Source organism: Lepidothrix coronata, unplaced genomic scaffold (assembly GCF_001604755.1).
Source record: "Lepidothrix coronata isolate B3197 unplaced genomic scaffold, Lepidothrix_coronata-1.0 Scaffold45, whole genome shotgun sequence".
Classification (NCBI taxonomy): Eukaryota; Metazoa; Chordata; class Aves; order Passeriformes; family Pipridae; genus Lepidothrix; species Lepidothrix coronata.
The window spans coordinates 2,592,930-2,613,142 of record NW_016690225.1 but is presented as its reverse complement, the minus strand read 5'-3'; the positions used below and the strand labels follow the sequence as shown (position 1 = coordinate 2,613,142).

The 20,213-nt window shown below is 36.6% G+C and overlaps 1 protein-coding gene across 7 annotated transcripts in view; it reads left to right on the top strand.

Annotated features, from left to right (window-relative positions):
- The window catches only part of CSMD1 (CUB and Sushi multiple domains 1), a 1,090,193-nt gene that overhangs the window by 830,278 nt on the left and 239,702 nt on the right, over nt 1-20,213 (top strand). For all 7 annotated transcript variants that reach the window (XM_017814555.1, XM_017814556.1, XM_017814554.1 and 4 more), the window contains 3 exons: nt 805-999; nt 5,159-5,297; nt 10,775-10,962. In XM_017814555.1, the coding sequence (XP_017670044.1) occupies nt 805-999; nt 5,159-5,297; nt 10,775-10,962 (522 nt within the window). The remainder of the gene's footprint in view (nt 1-804; nt 1,000-5,158; nt 5,298-10,774; nt 10,963-20,213) is intronic.

The window sequence follows — 20,213 nt, the reverse complement described above, 5'->3', positions numbered from 1 at the left end:
TTTATGATTCATTCAAAGACATTACTTATATGGAGATTATCTTTTTAGCTCAAGAAATTAGTTTCTAAGGTTATAGAAGTTAATTGACAATAAAGTTGTCTTTGAGACTCTTGCATTGTTCCTATGTTGTGTCCATTAAGATAATCAAACCATAGTGTTTGTGGCCAAGGTTAAATTATTTAGAAAGGTGCCTCACATAATGCTGGAATTCATTTGTTTCAATCCTTTTTAAGTCTTAGATACCTAAATTGGTCCTTTGATTTTTATAGGAAAATTTTGTATTTTTTGTCCTTTGAAAAGTATCAGGAAGAGAAAAGAGGAGGCCATCTCCTCTTGCTCTATCTCTTGTTACTTGTGAGAAGACACCAATATTCATCTTGCTACAACCCCCTTTCATGTAGTCATAGGGAGTAACAAGGGTTCTCCTCAGCCTCCCTTTCTCCAGGTGAAACAATCCCAATTCCCTTATGGTGGAGGAAAACCATCTGGATTTTTTCCAGAGGAAAATTTAGGTAATTTTTTCTTGTGTATCTAAGCCACACACATCTAAAAAGCTTTCAAATTCAGGCTGTGTCATCTGTGTGAATGTCCTTGGATTTAAAGCTGAATCTTTATGGAGAATTTTTCTATGCTTTGAATTATATACTACCATCTAATACGTGTTATGTATTACTGTATTACAATTGAAATATTAATCTCCTCCTCAAAAGAAAAAAAAAAGACAATTTAAAGGGGAGGCTGTTGTTATTATTATTATTACTATTATTGTTATTATTACTAGTATTATTACTATGTTTTTATCAGCCTTTGGTCAGAATGAGTGCCATGATCCAGGCATTCCCATAAATGGGAGGCGCTTTGGAGACAGATTCCTTCTGGGAAGTTCTGTTTCTTTTCACTGTGATGATGGCTTTGTGAAGACTCAAGGTTCTGAATCCATAACCTGTATTATGCAAGACGGAAATGTAGTATGGAGCTCTACTGTCCCACGTTGTGAAGGTAAGGCCACAATCTTTATTTTGCACCTATAGTTTGAATAATGACACTATTTAAATTTACCTTATTTTTTACATTTTATACATAAGACTGCTTTAGCTGAAGTTATTTGCTCATCTTATTTTAACACTTTTCCAGTCAAACGAGAGTGCAATAATTCATGGCTAGCCTTCGCGAACGAAGATTAAGGAAGGCTCTATCCACATTTATTACAGGCACACTGGTGGTTAATGAGGCCAATACGAGATAGACACGTCCGATTGCAAAAGGCACAGCAGTAAGACTCCTTAGGTGGTATATTCAGCAAGACACGATTCTTTCTATGTTGTCTTTTCTCCTCGAGAGTGATCCTGCGTGCGTTCTCAAAGGAGACAGCTGCGTTACAGATGGTGTGTCTCCAGGCCTCCCGATTTGAGGCCAGAGTAGACCAGTTATGATGATCAATATGACCGAGGCTGAGATGTTTTTTCAGGGAGCCCTTGTATCTTTTCTTCCGGGCTCCTCTCTTGTGGCAGCCAGTGGCAAGTTCACCATAAAGCAAGATCTTAGGGAGGTGGTGGTCCTTCATCCTTGAGACGTGCCCTGCCCAGTGCAGCTGAGTTCTCAGCAACATGGCCTCAATACTTGTGACTGCTGCTTAATAGAAACAAGATAACTTGCTTCTATATTCTTGGAATAAATTAGCATTCTAAAAATCTGGTTGTTATTGTTTTCAAGTTCTGATTGTCACCATCATTACTCAGTTATGAGTTATAACTGCTATAACAATTTTGGCTGTAGCATACTGAAGAACATATTATTATTATCTACCACATATAAAGTGAAGTAAAGCTTCCATTTAAAAGTCCTTTTTGAAGGTTTACCCCTTTAATTTTCCCAAAATGAAAGTATACTTGAATTTCTCTGTGTAACATTATAACCTGCAGTGCATCTATTCCTGTGAAATATAGTGAAAACCAGAGCTATGTTTAATATTCATTATATTATCCAAAATTTCCAAATTTATTTGCTTGTTCTTTCCTAGGTGAATAAACAGAGAAATATGGTCTCTACTTATGTTCAAATCTCTGTTTAGAATGAAATATAGTGAGAAAAAAAAAAAGTAAGCTGATTCCTTGATGCTTAGCAGGCAAGGTAGATGAGTGCATTTAATAAATGACCAGAATATGTTTTCTAAAAATAATGTTCAAAAGTGTATACCTTTTATTAAACAACAGATACTTAGACAGGCACCAAATTAAAAGATTTTTTGGAAAAAATAATCCAAACCTTCCAAGTGGTGTAAATATCACATCTCCATTAATTTCAGTGTCATTGCAATAACTTAAGAGTCTGGATCATATTATTTTCGTGTTTTTTGTTATTTGGACAATTTGAGAACTCAGATGCCATAAGACTGTGCATTTCAAAGAAAGTTTAGAAATATTGACAAAAATACTAGCATTCTGCTGGAATTAGTGTATGTGAACCTAGATGTTGTACTAGCAGGATTTCTTATCCTGATTAAATAATGTTACATGGTGGAGTAGGCAGGGTTTTTTTTTTATTCCTAGAGCAAACCCAGCCCACTCCAAAACAAGGAGTAGCATGTTGTTTTACATCAAAAGATGTTTTCTCATTTTGAAACTCTATACACAATTGTTTAAATATTCAATGTAATCTTTGGAATACATGAAGTGATCCACATGAAGTGTTATAGTCAGGTGAGGATCAACAGTCTTCTAACTTTTCTTGTTTGTGATACGACACAATTTAATTTAATAAAAACACCATGGAATAAATTTCTTTCTTCATTCACTACACACATGTAAAGTAAATGACATTTTCCTGGCATTTCATTTTGCTTCAGACAATTTAATGTGTGTGTTTCATGAGTTGTGGGTTGCCTTTATATTCCACTTGAAAAACTTCCTATAGACCATTCCAAGTCTTCAGTGAAATCAAATAACCTCTCTGAGTAGTTTGGTTTTGGTGGGTTTTTTTTGTTAAAAACATTGAATCAAAAGTAGGCATATTAATCTACTACTCACAAATTCATGTTATTATCCATTTCTATATGGCATAAAAGATTTGTTTGTTACTACTTAGAGAAACAGAAGAAAAGCGGTAAGATTTCCTGCACTGAAATATGGAAATTTCTGATAATGATACCACAGATTACTTGAGGACAATACAAAAGATACTAAGATAAATTTAACTGGCCTTGCAAGTGTTCCTGTGTTAGACTGCTCCACAGTCTTTGGTAAAACATAACATCACAAAGCCCTGTGCTATGACAGCTTAATTTTTTAAGGGACTCGTTTTCCAAAATTTGTTCTGTCACTTGTTGTTTAATCCTGCTCCAGAGTCTTTTGATTCTGCTCTGAAAAATGCTCCCTGTCTAGCCCTGTTATTTTCATAGCCCTCTTGCAATACATTTTTTTAAAGTTTTTTTGTGGTGGAGGAGCAAGTTAGAGAACATTTAAACAAATTTGACATACAGAAATGGGCTTGATGGGATCCACCCAAGAATTCCCTGACTTATCTCAGGGAAATTCCTGAAGACTAGGAGAAAGCAAATTCCAGTCTTCAAGAAATGAAAGAAGGAGTATCTGAAGAACTACAGATCTCATCTATATCACTGGGAAAGGTAAAGCAGCAATGTTCCTTGAAACCATTTCCAAACAGTGAAGAAAAAGATGGTGACTGGGAGCAGTCAACATGGATTTAAGAAGGGGAAATCATGCCTGACCAACCTGATAGCCTTCTGCGTTAAGATGACCGGCCTAATGGAAGAGGGGAGAGTAATGGATATTTTTTATCTCAGTTTTAGTAAAGTGTTTGACACTGTGTCATGCAAGATTCTTGATGACAAACTAATGGAGTGTGGACTCGAGAAGTGAGCAGTGAAGTGGACCAAACACTGACTGAACTGTTGGCCTCATAGGATTGCGGTCAGTGGCACGAAGTCTAACTAGTGGCTAATTCATAATGGTGTAGCCCAGGGATCAATCCCATGCCCAATACTGTTTAAAATCTTCAATAATGAACTGAATCCTGAGGCAGAGTATACTTCTGAGCAAGTCTGCAGATGATGTAAAACTGAGGGAAATGGCTGGTACACCATATGTTTGTGCTGCTGTTCAGAGGAACCTTGACAGAGAGGCAGGAGACCCGGACTGAGAAGAAATGACAGGTCCTTACCACCTGTTCAGCACTGGTAAGGCTATGTCAGGAGTGCTGTGTGAAGTCCTGGGGTCCACAGTACACAAAAAACATGGACATGCTGCAGTGAGTCCAGTGAAGAGTCATGAAGATGATTAAAGACTTGGAGCATCTGTCATACAGGAAGAGGTTGAGAGAACTGGGCTTGTCTCAACTGGAGAAGAAAAGGCTCAGGACTCTTGTTGATATGTACCAATATCTGATGGGATGGTGTAAAGAAGGTGGCCTAGACTCTTCTCAGTGGTGTACAGTGACAGGACAAGAGACAGTGAACACAAACTGAAATATAAGAAGTTCTGTCTAAACATAAGAAAGACTTGCACTGTGAGAGTGCAAGTCGAACACTGAAACAGATTGCCCAGAGAGCCCAGAGATCATGCCTTTGGTGGAAGGGCATGATCTTTACTGGACATGGTCCTGTGCAATCTGCTATATCAAGCAGGAAATGGGCTAGAGAGTTTCCAGACATCCCTTCCAACTGAAACCATTCTATGATCCAATGGAATATTTATACCAATCAGTTCCACTGAGCTCAAAGATTATTCAAAAAGGTAGAACAGTACGGTGATAATAATTACTTGGAACAATTTGTCTGATATTTCCACATAAATGTGGAATCATATTGGATCTAAAAATGATGAGGAATTATTTTTTTTTAAAATGATATGTGCTTTTCAAGAGAAGAAAGGCTGACATAATCAAGTGCTTTGCTCTATGAATTAAGATATGTATAGAGTAATAAGCTATGATAAGATACATTGCAGGGCTTATGATTCTGAAGAAAACAAAGTGCTCAAAACATAATGTAGAAAATTTAGTTGTGTTAGACTATTAAAGCTAACTATATTAAATCTATTTTTCTATGCTTTTTAATTCAATTTTTGTGGGTTCTTTGAATATACAATATTATATTAGAAATACTGTGTATGATACAAGAATACATGCTTTTTTCTTTCAGCACCATGTGGTGGACATTTGACAGCATCAAGTGGTGTTATCTTACCACCAGGGTGGCCAGGATATTACAAGGACTCACTTAATTGTGAATGGGTAATTGAAGCAAGACCAGGACATTCCATTAAGATCACTTTTGACAGGTGAGAGTCGTAAAGTCAAACAACAACTAAGGTATGAGCATAAATATTTGCTTTAATATTGAAGAAGAAAACAAATAGGAAACCATAAAAAGGAACTTCAATGTGACACAGTATTCTTCAAGTAGGAAATTAAAGTTTTCTACTGTGTTTATGTTGTCTTTATTTACAACACTGGAGATGCTGGAGAGGAACCCTATGGAAGGAGCTTTTTGGGGTGATTGTGTTAATGGTAAGTTGAATATGAGTCAAAAATGTGCCCTGGAAGCCAAAAAACCCAGCCATGTTCTGGGTTGTATCAAGCATGGCACACCTAGCTGGTCAAGGGAGGTGATTGTCCCACCCTACACTGCTCTGCTGTGGCATCACCTCAAGTACTGTGTGCAGTTTTGGGTGCCTAAGTGTAAGAAGGACATCAAAAAACTAGAGTTTGTACGGAGGAGAACGACCGAGATAGTGAGAGTTTTCCAAGGCAAGACATAAGAAGAGTGGCTGAAGTCACTTGGTTTGTTCAGCTTGGAGAAGGCTGAGGGATGACTTCATGACAGTCTGTGACTTAGTCAGGGGGGCGGTGGAGTGGAAGGTACTGATCTCCTCTCTCTGTTGACCTGCAATAGGACAAAAGGAAATGGAATGAAGCTGTGTCAGGGAAAGTTCAGATTGCACATTAAAAAAAGGTCCTTCACTGAGAGAGTGGTCAGTCACTGGAACAGGTTCCCAAGGAAAATAGTCATGGCACTGAGCCTGTCAGAGATCAATGAGTGCCTGGAACACACCCTTAGTCATATGGTTTAGGTTTAGGTAGTCCTGTGAGAAGCAGGGAGTTGGACTTGGTGATCGTTATGGGCCCCTTCCAACTTGAGATAAAATGAGATTCTGTGATTCTAGTTTAAAGCATATTAACATACTAATATACAGATACTCAGGAAGGGCAGGGACAGGTGACATTATAGTGGGAGTCTGCTACAGGCCACTCAGCAAGGAAGTCCAAGCAGATAAGACCCTCTTTAGACAGGTAGGAGCAGATTTGCATTTACCAGCCCTAGTTCTCATGAGGTCTTCAACCAACACAATACTTGTTGGAGGGACAACACAGTAGGACATAAGCAAACCAGGAGGTTCCTGGATGCATTAATAATGCATTCCCTTGTCAAGTGATTCAGAAGCCAATGATGAGAGGTGCTATGCTGTACCTCAAGGGCAGCCTTGGCCACAGTGACCATCAAATCCATAGGGCTTTGACCATCAGATCCATGGTTCAAGGTCCATAGGGCAGTGAGGAGGGTGCACAGCAAGCTCACTGCCCTGGACTTTAGGACAGCAGACTTTGGCTTCTTCAGGGATCTACTTGGTAGAGTACCATGGGATAAAGCGCTGGAGGGAAGAAGGGCAAAAGAAAGATGGTTAATATTCAAAGACCATACGCTCCAAGCTCAGGACTGATGCATCTCAACAAAGAGGAAGTCAGGTAAAAATGCCAGGAGGCCTGTGTGAGTGAACAAGATGCTCCTGGACAAACTCAAACATGAAAATGAAGCCTACGGAGGATGGAAGGAGGGGATTAATAGCAGCCTGGGATTAATAGCAGCCTAGAGAAATGGTCTGAGCAGCCAGGGATCAAATTAGAAAAGCTAAAGCCATGATAGAATTCAGGCTATCCAAGGACATCAAGGGCAACAAGAAAAACTTCTATAGGTACTTTGATGGTAAAAGGAAGATTAGGGAAAATGTGGGCCCTTTCCAGAAGGAAATGGAACAGGAGATTACCCAGAATATAGAGAAGTCTGAGGTAGTCAATGACTTTCTTGCCTCAGCGTTCACTGGCAAGTGCTCCAGCCACGCTGCCCGGGTCTCAGAAGGCAAAGGCAAGGATTGGGAGAATGCAGAACCACTTGCTGTAGGAAGAGAGTTCTGAGACCATCTAAGGAACCCGAAGGTACACAAGTTCATGGGACCTGATGAGATATATCCATGGAACCTGATGATATGCATTCCTGATTCCTGAGGGAACTGGCAGATGAAATGGCTAAACCACTATCCATCATCTGAGAAGTCGTGTCAGTCAAGTGAAATTCCCACTGACTGGAAAAGGGGAAGCATAGCCATATCCTGGGCCGCATCAAAAGAAGCATGGCCAGCATATTGAGGGAGATGATTCTCCCCCTCAACTCTGCTCTATACATGGTGAATCCTGGTCTGGTGTCCCCAACATAAGAAGGACTGTTGGAGTGAGTCCTGAAGAGGGCCACAAAAGTGATCAGAGGACTGGTGCACCTCCTCTATGAGGACAGGCTGAGAGCCTGACAGCAAGTCAGCAGAACTAGACAGCATTGACCCAGGAGTTCTGAATGAGTACAAAGTTGATGTGGCTGAACAGTTGAAATTTCTGTAAAACTGCTTTTAAAACTGTCTTGATACTTGTGCACTTCAGGAACTGCATCTTTTAAATCTTTCATGGAGTTCTAAGGAACTGCATGCTGAATGACTGCTGTAAAAACTATAACAAAGTGTAGCATTAGTGGAAGCATGGATAAATGCAATTACTGAGGAAGTGTCAGTATGGCTTTTGTAGAAGAAATCCTGCCTCAGAAACCCCTTGGAATTCTTTGGTGGTGTAAGAAAGCATAGAAAAATGTTGGATATAGTTTACCTGGGTTTTCAAAATGCAAGTTTTATATCTTGCATTTCACTCTGCAAAGGGCTATTAAAAGGCTAAGCATCATTTAAACACAAAGAGGGACATTAAAAGAACTTAACAGTCTCACAGTGGAATTCTAGGTGTTTTGCAGAGACCTGTAGTATGCTCAAAATTGTTCAACATGTCCAGAATTGATCTTAAAAAAGAGAAAATTAGACTAATAATACTAACCTCTTCAGGATATTAAAAACAAGGTGTAACTGAAGCATTGCTGAAGTTTCTTACAAGACTGGATGTCTGGGAAACCAAATTGCAGGGAGATTAAGTTAATGTAAAGTGAATCATATGAAAAAAATAATTCCACCTTGATATATAAAACAATGTGTTTTGAACTTACACTGGTTACTGAGCTACTAAAGTTCTGGTAACTCTTTGTCAAGAAATATGAATGAAAACTAATACATACTTTTCAGATTGTGAGTAATGCGTGGAAGCATTGAGACTGTGACTTATAAATAAGGAAAGGGGCTAGATGGATTACTGCTGACTGAAAGATTTTTGTTACTTTGAATATTGATCAAAAATCATTGAATAATATAATCAACAAACCTCTTTATTTGAAACCTAGCTAACTATATGAAGAATAGTATAATATAGCATTCTTTAGGTCTTTTTAAAATTATTTGTGTACATTTGGAGAATGTCCTACATTTTATTAACATAAGTAAGCTAATAAGCATTAAAAGAAATGGAAAACCCAAAAAGTAACTCTTAATTAGGTAAATTATCTTGGTTTATAATTTTAGTGACAATGCAAGGACTAAAAAAAAAACCAAACAAACAACCCATCAACAAACCCAAGCCAATGTAAAAAACAATTCACTCCCTCAAACCCGCAAAAACAGACAAGTGAATTATAAATTCATTTCAGAGTTTGAGATGAGCAAGAACACACTGGCAATAAAGATCATTGTAATGGGTAACAACTCCTATAAGAAGGGTTTGCAATCCACTGTTGTCATACTGCTCTGCTAAGGAAACCACAATTGCTGGCTGAGTCTATTCATTATGAGTACAAATAAAGTATTGAAACCAGCCTAGTGGTATCTGTCTCTTTTCATCATTACGCTGCAGGGTAGATCAATGTATAATCACTGAAATCATGGAAAGGTACTGAAAAACTCTCAAGTATTTTAGTGATGTTCTCTATGATTGTCTATTTTTTGGTAAATTTAATAAAACCAGAGAGCCTTCCAGACACAAGAACTCATGTGTTTATGCAGCTAAATTGTTGAAATAGTCTCCAACATGCTTCTGGAGCTTGTCAACCAGCATTACCCCAAATCAAGCATGGCCAGGTGTTACTGTGGGCAAGCAACCATTCACAATAGGAAATTTGAATAGTATCTTCTTCTTTGAGAGGCTAAAGAATGAATTTAATAATATAGATGTGGGTCATTCCATGCTAGCTGACTTCACTCCCAGAAACGGGTCCTGAAAGTGCTAAATGTATTAACAAACCTGCAAGCCCTGTATTCCACCAACAGAGTAGATAGATAGCAGTAAAAAAAATTGTGCGGATTTTATCCAGCATATCCAAATAGAGTAGGTAGCACCATAAATCTAGAGAGTTTTCTGTGTGAAGAGTAAGGAATGATATGAAGGGCCTAAGTCAGTTTCCAAGCAGTCATTAACTCTGAAAGCTTTCTGATTTCTGAATGTGCTTTTGTTCTCAGGGAATCATAAGAGAAGAGTTAGGAGAAACTACTAAATATTTGCTAAAAATGAAGTTGCCAATACTGATATGTCTGTTAAGATGGTTTTAGAAGACCAATTCTGTTTGGTCTGTAAAATATAATGGCCTGAATGAGCAACTTGGTCATTCGATCATCATTTCCTAACAAAGTATAAGGTTAATTTACACTTCGAAGGAATTTTCACATATATTTCCCCTTTTCTGAGTGTTTAATAATTTGGAGTTTTCTTTCATTAAAAGAACACAAGATCTTATCTCTAGACCCACAAAACTTGTCCCATATTGGCAAGACAACTAAGGGCATTCACTTTGGAAAAAGCATTGTATTGCATAGGAATAGTCTGATGTTCTCAGAAGTTGAACTAATAAGCCCCATGGGAATAGAAGAGAAAAATCTCTGAACATATGCATTTCTGAAACATGAAAATAAAAATATTGAGTTTGCAGGCAAATACATTTAGACCAGCATATATGTGTAATAATACAAACTTCGTTGATGGGGAAAATTTATGTGTGCATGGTTTAGATGATGCAGCTTCCAACAGAATCTGATATAACCACTAACTGTCTTGAAAAGCATCTGATGTAAAAAACTGCCAGTCCAAGTTTCATCTACAGAAAGAGCAGATCTGAGTTGTTTAATTTAAGAACTACTACTAGATGACTGTACACATGAGATGAAATAATGAAATATTATTGAAGATGTTCCTAGGATGTACAACTATTTTTTAACCTGAGGGCAAGAAATTTCTTAGATATTCATAATGCAATTTTGTTTGAGACAATTTGCATTTTTGTACCCAGATTCCCCACTAAATGTCTTTCTGAAGGCCAGTCATATGGCTGATCTGAAGTATATTGCATCCCTTACGAATTCTATATGATAGCAGATATAACAAGGTGAGGAAAAAGATGCATAAAACCTTCCTTAGTTACTATCCTCAGTAATATATGGATGGATCCGTAGATACGCATATTTTTTATATATGATATTCTTGATCAGTTACACATGGATTGCATTTCTAACAGTTAAAGAAAATAACACCATTCCTCTATCTACCAGTTGACTTGCATATTCCTTTTCAGATTTCAGACTGAAGTTAATTATGATACTTTGGAAGTCAGAGATGGGCCAGCAAATTCATCACCATTAATTGGAGAATATCATGGAACACAAGCACCCCAGTTTCTTATCAGTACTGGAAATTATATGTATCTGCTGTTCACTACGGACAACAGTCGTTCCAGTGTTGGTTTCCTAATTCACTATGAGAGTAAGTCTGATATTTATCAAATAGATTTTTATTTAATCTTGAAAAAAAATTCAGTTTGAAAATGAGCAAATGAATGTGAACAAATCAAATAAAGTAATTGTATTTGTGTAAGAATAAATTACATTTATGCTATACTGACAGGTAATTCTAAAACTATTCATTTTGGGATTTTTTCCTTCATGAGTTCTTCTGTCATTCAGAGTACTTATGGACCTCATTTAATCAAATGCAAAGTAATTTTAGAAACTTTCCCTCATAAGTAAAGATACATTGTTTTTTTTGTTTTTTTTGTGGGGGGATTCCCCTATCTTCTCTTTCACTTTCTCTCTTTTTCTGGTTTTAATACATTTTTGCAGTGCTGAACAGATTTGGACCTTTTTTATGATGGTTCCAAAATGCAAATAAATTAATAATAATATCTCCTTGTAAACTGCAGAATCATCATAAGAGCATTTTCTTTTCAATTAAATGCATCAAATGATGTATATTAAATGGTCTGAAGTAACACTGATCTTCATATAGTAGTACAGCTGTTTACCTAATCACTGACTAAAGAGAGCTTATGTGTTTACTGCAGTTGTGCCAAACAAATGACATCAGTTTTATCAGTTGTTCTTATTTAAAAACTAATCCGATTGCAGTAAATTTGTTCTAGTATTGAATCTGGAATGAGTGACCAAACTAGTATTTTATAGCCACATCAAAACTTGGAAATTCTGCATAGCTTCTTTTAATTTTGGCTACAACATGGTGGTAATGGCTGAATAGATAATAGTTTGATAAACTGCAAGGGCACTAAATCATGTAAAGACAAGGAACAGTAGATAGGTTTCTGCATGAGTTTAACTCCAGATGCTGATTTTCCCTCTTTTTATTGGATCTAAATGTTTATGTTATGTTTCATAAGACAGTCCTTAAATATTTAGCTTTGTGTTTTATTTTAAGCCCCTCATCAGGTAGATACCTTTTTTTTCTGTTAAAAATTAAACTAGTTAGCAACAAAATATCTTCCTTATGCATTCTTAAAGAGGAAGGTCTAATTACGAAATTATTTAGAAAAATATTCATTTTTTGCCTCCGTCGAAAAATTTAATATCTGACACACGTGGCACTAGTATTTGAGTGCTGTTTCTCTAGGTAGTCTGATAAAATGTCACTGTTTTCAAAGAACAAAACAAGGTAGAAAGACCCAATGGAGGTGTTGAGTCTTCTGCCAGGAACACAGGAGACTAAAATTTTATTTTGATTGTCCTTGGGGGCTTAAGTATCGAAGTAGCTAGTGTTAAAGTTATCACAACAGAGCTTCTATTTGTTTCACATTTTTTACATCTGTAAAAGACAAGGCAGTCAATTGTAAGCCTTAAGAAAACTTTCTGAATATTTTCTTTGGAGGCTCAAATACCTGTCTTATTTGGAAGCATCCTAAAAATCTTCCAATTATAGTCATAACTTTGACAATAGATTAAATCACTGCACTGTGAAGCAGAAGGATCTCGATCTTGCTTAAAATAAAAAGTTCAGTATAAGCTAAACCAAATTGATACTGAGATGGCATTAATATTCTACTAAGCTAAAATATGTCTGTAATACAGCTTTAATGCAAATGTAACCCTTTAAAGGTACTGTGAAGGATGTGAAGATAATCTGTTAATTCCCCTCCTTAAATTTCAGTCATTCAGCCTTTTGATGGCACTTCAAACATAGCTAATACAAGACAGTGTAGACTAAATCTTATGCATCTAAGCAAAAAAATTAAAGAAGTGCCTAAAATATTCCTTAAGTAAAACTACTGATAAAATATTCATTTTTTTGTCAAAAATAATTAATCTATAATCTTTTGACCAGCATACTTCATGCCACATTTACATTTCCCTGATCTCTCAGCTTACCTAGTTATTTGGTCTGGGTGGGGTTTGTTTTTTTGTTTTGTTTGTATTTGTGTGGGAAGGGTTCTGTTCCTCATTCTGCAAAGTAGGTTGTGCAACCTTAGTCTTTTACTTAAATGAAAACAGATAGAAATACTTTATCTACAGATTCTCTTAATGTAAAGCCACCTATTATTAAAGTGTTTTTGAAATTTTTCCTTCCTTAAATAAGAAACCATAATTTGCAAAGAAAATGGAGCAATTATTTTTTAAATCCAAATACTTTATTTAGAAGTCAATGGGTTTTTATGTATTAATATTTCCTTCTATCCTAAAATTTATCTGAAATATAGAACAGATATAATATTTTAGTCATGCATTGAGACAGTCATATTACAATGTACACCAATATGTGTTTGATAAACATTACAATTCCCTTACACAGTCAGGGAAATTGATTTGACATCAAGGATCACCAATCTTTGTAAAAACTTTCCTTATTGAGGCTATTGAAAAAATCTAGAAAATTAGTACTGTGATGTTTCTTAAATGAAATGTTGTCCGTAATAAAAAAATAAAGGTAATCTTTTATTCAAAGTGTATAAAATTAGGTATTTGTTTAGATTGGTTTCAGGAAAGAACTTTTTAGGTTCACAAATATGCAATCTTCAAGGACTTGACAAAGTGTTGAGATTATTCAGACAGCTCACAATCAGTTTAGCAATGATAACACAGAAACTAAATACTTCCTTACACTTTTTCATTTAAGGAAAACATAATTCTTTTAATAGTCTGGATATGAGGCAAAAGTTTACAGAATTTTCAGTTGCAGGATGCGGTCAATGGAAAAAGATTTTGAATATTCAGGAAAAGTTTTTTATATCGGCAGTCCATTTTACCCTGACTAAGAAGAATCAGTGCAGAGCCTGAATAAGAAAGGCAGTTTTTGTGAAAGTGACCATGAAATAATATGGTTTATGATTGTTAAGAAATGAAAGAATGAAGCAACAGAGTTGTGATTAAATCAATGATTTTCAAAAATCTAAACTTCACCAAATTTGACAAATTGGTAAGTGAATGTCCTTATGCCCTTGTGAATGAACTCTGAAAGTCCTTTATCAAATAAATTGTGTTAAAGCCCAACAGAAAACTGTTATTTGGGTTTTTTTGGAGGTTTTTTGGAGGATTGTTTTTTTTGTTTTGTTTTGGTTTGGTTGGTTGGGTTGGGTTGGGTTGGTTGGTTTTGTTGTTTTGAAAAAGATTTCTGTAACTATTTAAAAATCTCTTTTAATGATGTAACCCAAAAGTTAATAATGTAAATATTGGATATATTAAAACATAGCTGTAGATGGTTATCAAAGAATAACACAGACCTCTTAGGATAAAACAAACAAAAAAAAAATCTAAGGTACATATTTAGTTCCAAGAACAAGAGACAGAAAGACAATAACAAAAATATCTGTAAATATATTCAAATAAGAGAAAAAATAATAATAACTACTTTATAAAAATTTGACCAAACATCAGCCGTCACAGGGAAAACTAAACATTTTGTTCCTGTTTTGTAACTTTTGTGGAAAAGCTTAACTTTTACCACATACTTTACACAATTAAGTAATCATTTACATGGTAAGAGTACAGCATATAGAGAGAGGATACTGCACAATATTTAAATAATGGAATATATTTTATTCATCAAGAACTGTTGAAATTTCCTGTGGTATATGTAGAGGCAAAGCAGAAGCACCGCTCCACTGAAAATTATGTCTGAAAATTCAAAACTATAAGGAAGTTTAAAAAAATATTCACAAGCAAGGATGGAGAGAAAAACAAAAAAGAAAATATGAGGACCAGAAGGATCAAGGACATTAGTTTTATCATCAGTCTTGAAAGATACTAGTTTTAAGCTGATAAACAAAATGATAAGGAACAAATGATTTGTATTTGATAAAAACAGATTATGTCAAACCAACCTAATTTCTTTCTTGACAGGTTAACTAGTTTTGTAGATTGGGGAATGGAAAGGGAAGGAAACAGCTCTGTGCTGACATTTATAAGGCTTTTAGAAGTTTTCCAGAGAAAGCATCGAAATGTATATGAAATTATTATAGCTACAAGCACTTCAGTGATCACTGGAAAAAGTTTCCCAGAGATGTGGAATCTCAATCCTATGAGATACTAAAAATGCATCCAGACATGGATCCACCCAGGCAAACAGCTTTGGGTGACCTTGCTTGATCAGAGGAGTTGGACTAGATGACCTCCAACAGTTCCTTCCACCCTGAATTGTTATTTGATTCTGTGATGCTGTGAAAAATTTTGAAAACTTTTACATAAAAGAGTAGCCAACATTTATTAGTAGTTCACTAACTCAAATTTGTAAGGATTCTACTGTGATCTGGCTTAGTTCCATAATTCTCTTGTATTTTATTAACAATTTTGATAATATAAGAAGAACAATTACAATTTCTGAGAATGATTCCTACTTACAATTACAGCAAGCACTATGAGGAGAAGGTTAGAATTCAAAACAAGTTAGATGGACTGAAGAAACTATCTGAAACAAAAGCAATTAAATTCTATAAAGAAACATGCTAAGCCAAATGGGGAAGAAATGACAAGAACAAATACAAAATAGAAGTACAATACAAAAAGATATGTGTTTTACACAGAACTTAAATAATCTAGAGAAAAATGTAGTAGCATTGAAAAAATCAAATTTTCTGGACATTGTATTTAACCATCAAAATAAAAGAATTTCAGAAAATACTTTTTTTTTTTTAAGAGGACTATTTTATCTAGGACTTGTTCAATAGTTATTTCACTTCACTTGATGACCAGGGGGAATCGTGTTCGGTTTAAAAGAGTTCAAAAGGAGTAGCAGGTTGTTAACATGGAAACTATGACACATAAGGAGTCATTGAAAGGTTTGTACTTGTTTAGTCTAGAAAAAGTACGACTTGGCAGGCAGGAGGGAAGGCATGATAATAGTGTCATGTTTCTAGTATCTAAGAATTGCAGCTAGTCCTGCAATTCAGGAGTCTACTGCCTGTGCTCCCTCTCAATCAACTCTTTACATCCATTTTTCAACCAAATTTATCACTGTTGTGCCAGAATTTCTCATATATATTGTCTTTTTGTAGTCAGGACTCTCAGTACTGTCCATTATTGAGCTTGTCTTACGTTATCTTCTATTAAGAAAAAACAAATCAAATCTTCATCTAAAGAAGCAAAGAAAAAATAATTGTTTTCAGCTGTGTTCATAGTTGCTAAAACTTACATACTGAATCTTTTCCCTTGGGAATGAAACTCTGTTGCCTGAGCTGAGTTTTTTTTATTTATACAGCACCACATTTTCAGTCAGGAACTTGGAAGTTGATAGATTTGTTATAGCTTTCCGTCTTCTTGCAAAAATCTGAAACAACATAGTGAATGTAATCTAGAGTTATAATTTCAAAAAGAAACTGATGAGTTTACCTGTTATATGTGACTCAGAATGCTAAAGCAGTTGATATGTTCAGGCAGAGGTGGGAGGCTGTCCTAAGAGGAAGGAAATTTAACAGGATTACTGTGGACATCCATTTGCACTAACACTTCAAAATATGAAGTATGATGTCTCTGAAAAAAATAATCTGTATCTATCAAAGTTAAAATTTCATACACATGAAATTATTTAGGGCACATACAGTGCAGAATATTATAGACTTAAAAGGGTTCTTTGAGACTATATTAAGCAATTTCAGCCAGGCGAAGGAAATCTAAAAATGCACTCTGTCAGCTAACATGGTACATTTGCATTAAGAGCATGCAGTCAAGTCTAGAAGAAACTTATTCATCTAGAATTTAAGTATGTCAGGGTTACCTCATGAAAACTAGATCATAAGCTTTCAAATCTGAATTCTAAGTGAGGTATAAGAAGAGCTGGAGGGTATGGGGAATATTTTGCTGTGAAAGCTAGAGTCATTATTTATGATACGTTTATTTGTAGTCCTGCTTCCAACTCTCATATCTATAATTCTAAACCCTTCCCTTTATGCCCTAATAAATCAATTTTTTCCTTAGTTTTGAACTCCTCCTACTTTGTTCCTAAGGCTATGTGGTAGTCTTGGATAAATAGAGCAGCATAGAAGCATAGAAGTTGTACTGAGAGTACAGCTGCCACCAAAATAGTTATAGATGCAGAGGCAGCTGAGAGGACCAGGACCTCCAGGATGTGTTTAGGGGGCTAAGAAGCTAGGAAATGTGTAACATCCTGCTATAGAGAATTTTGTGCTGTTGCAGTTGGTTTTGCAGAAGGAACTTCTTTGGCATAAAGTACACTCTAAAATATCATGTTAAAAATTCAGGTCAGCTATGAGAAAGCACATAAAATCTTTGAAGACCTCAGGAGAACTAATCTTGCTCAAGGTTCTTACAGCATCTATGAGTGAAAATATCCATATGAAATCATAGTGCCCAAAATACTGAAATTAATGTGAAAATACTTAAGTAAATGAAACAGATGCCACTGCTTTGAGAATAAATCTAAATTTTATGTAAAAAACTGACAAGAAATTCTAAACTCAATAGTCCAGTATTATTTAAACAGAGAATCAGCAAATAATTTTTCTGAATAAAGTAGATCAAAATTGCCTGAATAAAAAGTGTTTACAGTGCTTCCCCTTCCCATCTCCCCACCATATGATTCCTGTCCCTTTGTTGGCAAGTTTTTTCACAAGTCAGTGGCTTTTTGGGTTGAAAACCACTCTGCGTGGCATCCTCTGTGTCTTCCTGTTGTCTCTGAGGCTTGACTATGTGTTTGCTAGCTGCTGTTTTCAGTCAGCTTCTAGGGTTTTTTTTTTCTTTTACTGCAGGCTTCATGGTGGTTGAGACATTATATTTTGCAATCTTTTTACTCACTACAGTCAGTATCTTCAAGGTTTTCCTCTGGATATGCTCAGCTTCTCATAGAAGAAGGAACAGTGTTCCTTATCCCTCCCAAGCCTGAACAGGTTCTACCTCAGTCATTATTGTTTCAGGAACACAAGATAGTATATGAGTGTAGGAGGCAAGGGTTTGGTTACAGGGGAGCTGCAGGAGTGGCCTTTTTGGAGGAGAGGCTATGGCTGCTCTGTGCTGGACACAGCTGGTTCCAGCTGGCTCCAATGGACCCACCTCAGTACACAGCCCATCAGCCAAGCTGGTTGTACCTCTGTGACAAAACATTTCAGAAAGAACAAAAGGCTGCATAGGTGAGTGAGGATTGAGGAAGAAGCAGCAGATAGAAGCTGTTACAGACTGATCACAATCCCCATTCTCTATCCCTCTTAGGGAGGGTTGGGGAAGTAGAGAAGCTGTAAATAAAGGAGTGAAGTTGAGCCTGGGAAGGTGTGGTGGGGTAACCTTGGCTAGATGCCAGGTGCCCAAATCTTAAAAACACCTTCCCCCCACCCCTCCCTTCCTCCCAGGCTCAACTTCATTTTCAATTTTATCTACTTCCTACTTCTGAGAAGTGAAGGGCCACGGGGAATGAAAGTTGTGGTCAGTTCATCACACATTCTCTTTGCTGCTTCTCTTTCCTCAGACCCTTCCCCTGCTTCGGCATTAAGTTCCTCCCGCAGGAGACAATCCTCCATGAACTTTTCCACAGGCTACAGTTCTTCACAAACTGGTCCAGCATAGCTTCCTTCCACAGCATCCAGTCCTTCACTAATAAACTGCTCCAGGATGGGTGCCCTGTAGGGTCACAAGTCCAGCCAGAAAACCTGCTCCAGCATGAGCTGCTCTCTCCACATGTCCTCAGGTCCTACCTGGAGCCTGCTCCAGTGTGAGCTTTACAAAGGGTCACAGTCCTCTGGGCGTCCACCTGCTTCAGTGTGGAGACATACCACAGTGACACACCCTGGACCTCTATGGGCTGCAGGGGGACAACCTGCCTCACCACAGGCTTCACCACAGACTGCAGGGGAATCTCTGCTTCCACACCTGGAGCACCTCCTCCCTCCCCCCTCTCCTTCTTCACTGACCTTGGTATCTCAAAGTTTTGCTCTCACATATTCTCACTCTTCTCTACGGCTGTTGTTCTGCAGCAATTGTTTTTGTCCTTCATAACTATGTTTTCCCAGAAGCACTACCACCATCTTTGATGGCCTCAGCTTTGTCTCAGAAGCAGGACCATTTTGGAGCCAGATGGCATTGGCTCTGTTGGACATGGGGGAAGATTCTGGCAGCTTCTCCCAGAAGCCACTCCTGTAGCCACTCCAGGCTACTAACACTTGGCCATACAAACCTGATACAGGGGTAGGGGGTGAGGCAGTGTTTTAGCTTTTGTCTTTGTTTCTTACCATCCCAATCTATTTTTAACTGGCAATACATTATGTTCCTCAAATTGAGTCTGTTTTGACTGTGATGTTAGTTATTAGGTGATCTCCTTGTCATTATCTTAGACCATGAACTTCTTCATGTTACTTTCTATCTTGTTTTCTCCCCCTGTACTTCTGAAGTGAGTAAAAAGAGAGCAGGTGAGTGGGGGACTGGCAGCCAGCTGAGGTCAACCCACCAAGGTGAACCCACCATACGTAGCAACAGAAAAGAAATTCCTATTATCCAAATAGAGAGTCTTTATTTCTTTCCCTCATATGTATACATTACATGATTATATGATTAAATTCCACAATCGTTTGCTATCACTTTGAGCATAATGGATAATGAGTTAATGAGTTAATGAGCCTTCATTTGATAATTTCAGAGGTTTTTTTCTTCTTCATTGTATAGCTCCAGGTTTATTTACCGAACACTATTCAATCTTTCTTGTAAGACATAGTTACCAGAGACTCCTTTCTGTCAGATAAGAGTTATATAATTGTGTAAGCTATATTATTTGTCTTTCTATTTTTGATGCATAGGATCATATCTGTAAGAATTAATAAGTAGTTTCTGAGTTCTTCAACTGCATTTTTTTGACATTTTTTTGCTATATTAAATAATCATTACTATGACAAGTAAATTTAATTGTCCTGCAGTATCAGGAACTGAATAGATGAAATGAAATAAATATCATTTATATACTACCAACATTTGTATTCATATTTTGAGCCTTAATATCTTTCTATAGTTTCAGATGACCAGTCCTTTTGTGTTTGTTTTTTTGTGTGTCTGTTTTTAGTTTTTTTGATTGATGAAATATACTTTAAAGCTCCAATCTTCTTCTACTTCATTTGGACTTCTCTATTCTATGAAATTGAAAATTGGAAAACTGTACTCTGAGTCAATGACAACAACTAGAGAAAGTGCTTTATGTTCCACATCAGTTCTCAGAAAATGCTAACTAATATCTTTTGAAGGTTCTTTCTTCCTCCTGTCTTCCTCATTTTGTGTTTTGTTTGCGATATTTTTCTGTGTACTATC